Genomic DNA, 6,466 nt, shown 5'->3' on the forward strand with positions numbered 1-6,466 from the left:
ATTGGAAGTTCTAGCCAGAGAAATCAGGCAAGAAAAAGAAATAAAGTGTATTCAATTAGTAAAGTAGGAAGTCAAATTATATGTATTTGCAGATGACATGATTGTATATCTAGAAGACCCCATCATCTCAGCCCAAAATTTTCTCAAACTGATAAGCAACTTCAGCAAAGTCTCAAGATACACAATCAATGTGCAGAAATCACAAGCATGCCTACACACTAATAACAGACTTAAAGAGAGCCAAAGCATGAGTGAACTGCCATTCACAATTGCTACAAAGAGAATAAAATACCTAGGAATACAACTAACAAAGGATGTAAAGGACTTCTTCAAGGAGAACTACAAACCACTGCTCAATGAAATAAGAGAGGACACAAACAGATGGAAAAACATTCCATGTTCATGGATAGGAAGAATAAATATCGTGAAAAGGGCCATACTGCCCAAAGTAATCTATAGATTCAACACCATCCCCATCAAGCTACCAATGACCTTCACAAAACTGGAAAAAGCCACTTTAAACTTCATATGGAATCACAAGACAGCCCGCATAGCCAAGACAATCCTAAGCAAATAGAACAAAGCTGGAGGTATCATACTGCTGGACTTCATATTACACTACAAGGCTACAGTAATCAAAACAGCATGGTACTGGTACCAAAACAGACACAGACCAATGGAACAGAACAGAGGCCCCAGAAGAAACACCACACATCTACAACCATCTGATCTTTGAAAAACCCAGCAAAAACAGCAATGGGGAAAGGACTCCAGGTTTAATAAATGGTGTTGGGAAAACTGACTAGCAATGTGCAGAAAGCAGAAACTGGACACCTACCTGTCACCATACACTAAAATTAACTCCAGATGGATTAAAGATTTAAACACAAATACACCATAAAAACACTAGAAGAAAACTTAGGCAAAACCATCCAGGAAATAGGCATCGGCAAGGACTTCATGACTAAAACACCAAAAGCAATGGCAATAAAAATTAAGATAGACAAATGGGATATAATTAAAATTTAGAGCTTCTGTACAGCAAAATAAACCATCATCAGAGTGAATCAGCAACCAACAGAATGGGAAAAAATTTTTGCAATCTACCCATATGACAAAGGGCTAATAACCAGAATCTGCAAAAAACTAAAACAGATATAGAAGAAAAAAACAACCCCATTCAAAAGTGGGTGAAGGACATGAACAGATACTTTTCAAGAGAAGACATATATGAGGCCAACAAACATATGAAAAAATGCTCATCATCACTGGTCATTAGAGAAATGCAAACCAAAACCACATTGATGAAGAAACTCAGAGCCTTGAAAAAAGGCTTGACGAAATCATAACAAGAATAGACAATTTAGAGAGGAATATAAGTGAATTAATGGAACTGAAGAACACAATACAAGAACTCCGCGAATTACGCACAGGTTTTAACACTCGAATTGATCAAGAAGAAAGGATATCAGAGGTCAAAGACCAACTTAATGAAATGAAACGAGAAGACAAGATTAGAGAAGAAAAGTAAAAAGGAATGACCAAAATCTCCAAGAAATATGGAACTATATGAAAAGACCTAATTTACATTTGATAGGTATACCAGAATGTCATGAAGAGAATGAATCCAAGCTGGAAAATATTCTTCAGGATATTATTCAGGAAAACTTCATCGGCATGCTGTATCCAGATCCATCTCATAAGCAAGGACACACAAAGACTCAAAACAAAAGGTTGGAGGAAGACTCACCAATCAAATGGAGAGGAAAAAAAACAAACACACAACAGGAGTTGTAACTTTCATCTCTGACAAAATAGACTTTAATAGTAACAAAGACTAAAAGAAACAAAGAAGGACATTACATAATGGTAAAAGGATCAATGTAACAACAGGAGTTAATGATCATAAATATATATGCACCCAATATAGGAGCACCCAGATACATAAGACAAGTTCTTAATGACTTATAAAGAGACTTGGACTCCCGCACAATAATAGCAGGAGACTTTGACACCACATTGTTAATATTCGACGGATCAACGAGATAGAAAATTAACAGGGACATTTATGATTTGAACTCCGACCTGGAACAAGTAAACTCAGTGAATATTTATAGAATTCTTCACCCCAGGTCCACAGAACATACATTTTTTTCAGTATCACATTACACCTATTTTGAAAGTGACCACGTAAATGGAAGTAAATCACTCTTCAGCATTTGCATAGCATTTCACAGATTTAAATGAAATATTGGCTGTTTGTTGTTTTCTTCCCTTCTTATTCCTCCCTGTCTGTGCTGTTAAGTACAATTATCAGCATAAAAGAGGTTTTTAATACCTATTTTTAGATTGCATTTCAGCCTGGGCAATAGAGCAAGACTCCCGTTCTCTCTCCCCTTTTCTCTTCCTCTTTCTTAAAAAAAAAAAAAAAAAAACGCATTGAGATGCCATCTCATGCCAGTTAGAATGGCCATCATTAAAAAATCTGGAGACAACAGATGCTGGAGAGGATGTGAAGAAATAGGAACACTCTTACAAAGTTGGTGGGAGTGTAAATTAGTTCAACCACTGTGGAAGACAGTGTGGTGATTTCTCAAGGATCTAGAAATAGAAATTCCATTTGACCCAGCAATCCCATTACTGGGCATATAATCAAAGAACTGTAAATCGTTCTACAATCGAGACATATGCACGTGTATGTTCACTGCAGCCCTGTGTACAATAGCAAAGACCTGGAACCAACCCAAACACCCATCAATGATAGACTGGACTAAGAAAATGTGGTACATATACACCATGGAATACTATGCAGCCATAAAAAACGATGAGTTCGTGTCCTTTGTAGGGACTTGGATGAATCTGGAAACTGTCATTCTCAGCAAACTGACACAAGAATAGAAAGCCAGACACCACACGGTCTCACTCATAGGTGGGTGTTGAACAATGAGAACACGTGGACTCAGGGAGAGGAGCATCACACACTGGGGGTAGTTGGGGGGGTAGGGGAGAGACAGTTGGGGGTTGGGGAGGGAGAGGAGGGTGGGGAGGGATGACATGGGGAGAAATACCAGATATAGTATGCACCTAAAGTTAAATAAATAAATATTCAGGACAGATGGTGTTTTTATCTACTTGGGAATGATTCTACCTAAAGAATATGTTTTGTTATATGTAAATCAGGTTAAGATTTAACAATGTTAGGTATGAATAATTTTTCAGGGGACCCACTGATTAATATCAAGGGCCAGAAGAGTCAGAACAGGTGTTGGGGTGTGTGTGCACGCGTGCGCATGTGTGTCTGTGTGTGTGAGAGAGAGAGAGAGGGAGGAGCAAGATTGGAAACAATAATGAAATTTCATATAATGCCCACTTAGGCTTAAAAGTAGAAAGTCTTAATTTTCTGTGAAAGAAAAATACTTTATTTCTATCATAGCACCATTCAAGACGTAGTAGCTGCCAAAAGGGTGATTTTTTTTTTTCTAGTTGATTTGAGAATTAGTAGGAAATAAGGAAAAGGCAGTTCAAAGAATTAGAGATATGTGGATAAATAATACTTATATCTGGAGCTCTTTAATATGACATCTGATTCTTTCCACATCCTGTGAGGTGGGCAAGTGTCATTTGTCCTTTTAAAATAGGGAAACTGATGTTTGGAGACTAACCTCTATAGGATCAGGAGCTCCTAGACAAGTACTCCAGGGCCTGAAAATAATTTATTTCCATAAATGCTATTGTATTCTATTTTGAAAAGTAACAGAGTAAGAGACATTGGTTGCAAACATTCATATACCAGAGTGTTTTGTCAACTGTAATTATTTATGATAAATTTGTCACTTCCTAACTAGGTTACCATGGGTAAATTCTCTGTGGGCTTCTGATTTTTCACTTTTCTAATATTTTAGAATGGGTCTAGCTTGCCTCTTAAGTTCCATTCCAACTCTGCAAAGTAAGTAATAATTAATTGAATAAAATCAAATAAATTCAGTAAAAATGCTAACCCTAAATGTGAATTGGAAATACAATTACAAACTCATGATTAAAAAAAAAAATACTGATTTCTAAGCTCCAGTCACTGAAACATCATAGAATGAAAATGATTAATTATTCCTAGCACCCAAATTATGGTCTCTAATACCATTTCTCTTGAAAGGAGCCAGGAATCATCCAATTAATGACTAATTTCTAGGGCAGGAAATATAAAAGAAGAGCTTGTATAATAATATTTGTCATACTAGAAAAGCAGTGAAACTATTGAAGAGACAACTGGGGACGTATCAAAACTCAGAAGCCAACTTTAAAAGCTCCCCCTGAGTAAAGACTAGCAATTTGAACACCAATGCAATAGCGACTGTGTCACATTAAAGCACATCATATATGGTTAAATCTACCAGTTCATAATGCCATTTTTTAAAAGGAGTGGTGGTCATTGGTCACCTTTAGAGTATATTAGGAAACATTCATTGTTTTGAAAACACATAAAGGGAAAGAAGCAATTATCCTTTTCGTATATGAACTGCACCTCATGGTAATAAAAAATTGGTAAGTAGAAATTTCTCTTTATAGATATATTTGTGCTTGGAAATGAAGAAGGAATGACAGAATTAGATTACCCCGTGTGTAATCTTGAATGAAAAATGACTATCAATGGCCTCTAATAGCCAAAAAAGAGAGTCAACCACACATACGCTGCTTGATAGAAATATCCAGTACCATCTATGCAGTATTTTCCAAAAATTGAGTCTGAGCTCACCTCTAGATCCAGTTTATAGGAATACAAGGAGACAGACCAATGTGATACCAAGGGAATGTAACTTTAAAAAGTCAGAATGTGGGCTTTTATATCAAACTATATTTGGTATAGTTTCTTCTGCAAACAAATTACTAGGAAAAGAGGAGGAAAAACTTAGATTTGGGAGACTTAAGAGACATTTCAACAAACTGCAAAGCATAGGCTTTATTTAAATTATGATTCTAACAGAAAAACTCTTTAAAACAGGAGATAATGTATGTGTGGTAATATTAAAGAATTATTGGTAATTTTATCCTGTGTGATAATACTTACAATGGTTATGGTTTATTTATAGACATATATATGTAAATATTTATAGGTGAAATTTTATAATTGTAAGGTGCTGTTCAAAATACTCCAATATTTGGGGCTGGGGAGAGGTTGTAAATAAAACACGATAGGCCATGTATTTCATTTTGTTGCAGGGAGATGATAGGCGTTTATCATATTAATCTTTAAAACTTTTCATAATAAAATATTAATATGTTTGTTTCCTTGGTTGTCTAATAATCTGTTTCCAAAAAGTGTACTGCTATATTTTATAACATGTTATATTTTAAACAGGATGCATGTGGTCCATATTCCCCGGATGAGTGCATCTCTTTGCCTGTTTACACAAGTGCTGAAAGGGATCGTGTGGTTACCAACATTGATGTTCCATGTGGGGGCAACCAAGACCAGTGGATACAGTGTGGAGCAGCTCTATTCCTAAAAAACCAGTAGACTCTAATGGCAACTAAAGCCATCTTCACAAAAGGAAACATTGATTCTTTAAGCTTAAGTAAAACATGTCATCAGTCTACATTTAAAATGTTAGTTCAAAATATTAACATATAGTTACCTGATGTTGTTGATCTTATCAAATTTTAATGTATAAAAGCAGCACTGTGCATCTTTTAAAGTAATAAATGGAGTTATTGTTAAAATAGAGTATTCTTTGGATAACATTAAATATTTCTGTGAGGAAGTTCATTTTTCCAGTGGCTCAAAAATTTGTTTTAGGTCAGAGATTTTAAGTGGTGTATTAAAGTAATAATAAATATTTTGGCTGTCATTTCTGTGTCATAATTATTTAATAAAATATAAGAACACTCATAATTTTTTAGTCTTCCCATGACTCTTTTTACATACTGAAGAATTTATTATATTTTAGTTATAATGAATGCATAAAAGTATCAATCTGAGTATGATTATATTAATGACAATATACAAATTTGTAATTGTCATTATAAATTATAACTAACATCCTAAGGTAATTCAAATATGAATAATTCAGCTGACATAATAATGGAGGATAAATTCTGGTTATTAAACTTTCAGCTTTTTGGGGTTTTTGTTATTGTTTTTTGTGACAGGGTCTCGCTCTGTTGCCCAGCATAGAGTGCCGTGGTGCGATCACGGCTCACTGCAGCCTGAACCTCATGGGCTCAATCTCAGCCTCCTCAGTAGGTGGGACTACAGGTGTACCACCATGCCCAGCTAATTTCTGTATTTTTTGTAGATATGGGGTTTTGCCACATTTCCCAGGCTGGTTTCACCCTCCTGCACTCAAGCAATCCACCTGCGTTAGTCTCCCGAAGTGCTAGGATTACAAGAGTGAGCCACCACACCTGGCCTGTATTTTTGTATTCCTTATGGGAGCTATTATTTTAGCGCTGTGAGATTCTCTGAACTCTA

General features: G+C 35.6%; 1 protein-coding gene across 6 annotated transcripts in view; it reads left to right on the forward strand.

Annotated features, from left to right (window-relative positions):
* DYNC2H1 (dynein cytoplasmic 2 heavy chain 1) overlaps positions 1 to 5,891 on the forward strand; it is a 390,963-nt gene extending 385,072 nt beyond the window's left edge. For all 6 annotated transcript variants that reach the window (XM_017544781.2, XM_017544786.2, XM_017544784.2 and 3 more), the window contains one exon: positions 5,354 to 5,891. In XM_017544781.2, coding sequence (XP_017400270.1) covers positions 5,354 to 5,512 — 159 coding nt within the window. In that variant the 3' untranslated portion in view covers positions 5,513 to 5,891. The remainder of the gene's footprint in view (positions 1 to 5,353) is intronic.
* The last annotated feature ends 575 nt before the right edge of the window (positions 5,892 to 6,466 follow it).

The sequence above is a fragment of the Cebus imitator genome, unplaced genomic scaffold (assembly GCF_001604975.1).
Source record: "Cebus imitator isolate Cc_AM_T3 unplaced genomic scaffold, Cebus_imitator-1.0 Scaffold171, whole genome shotgun sequence".
NCBI classification, from domain to species: Eukaryota; Metazoa; Chordata; class Mammalia; order Primates; family Cebidae; genus Cebus; species Cebus imitator.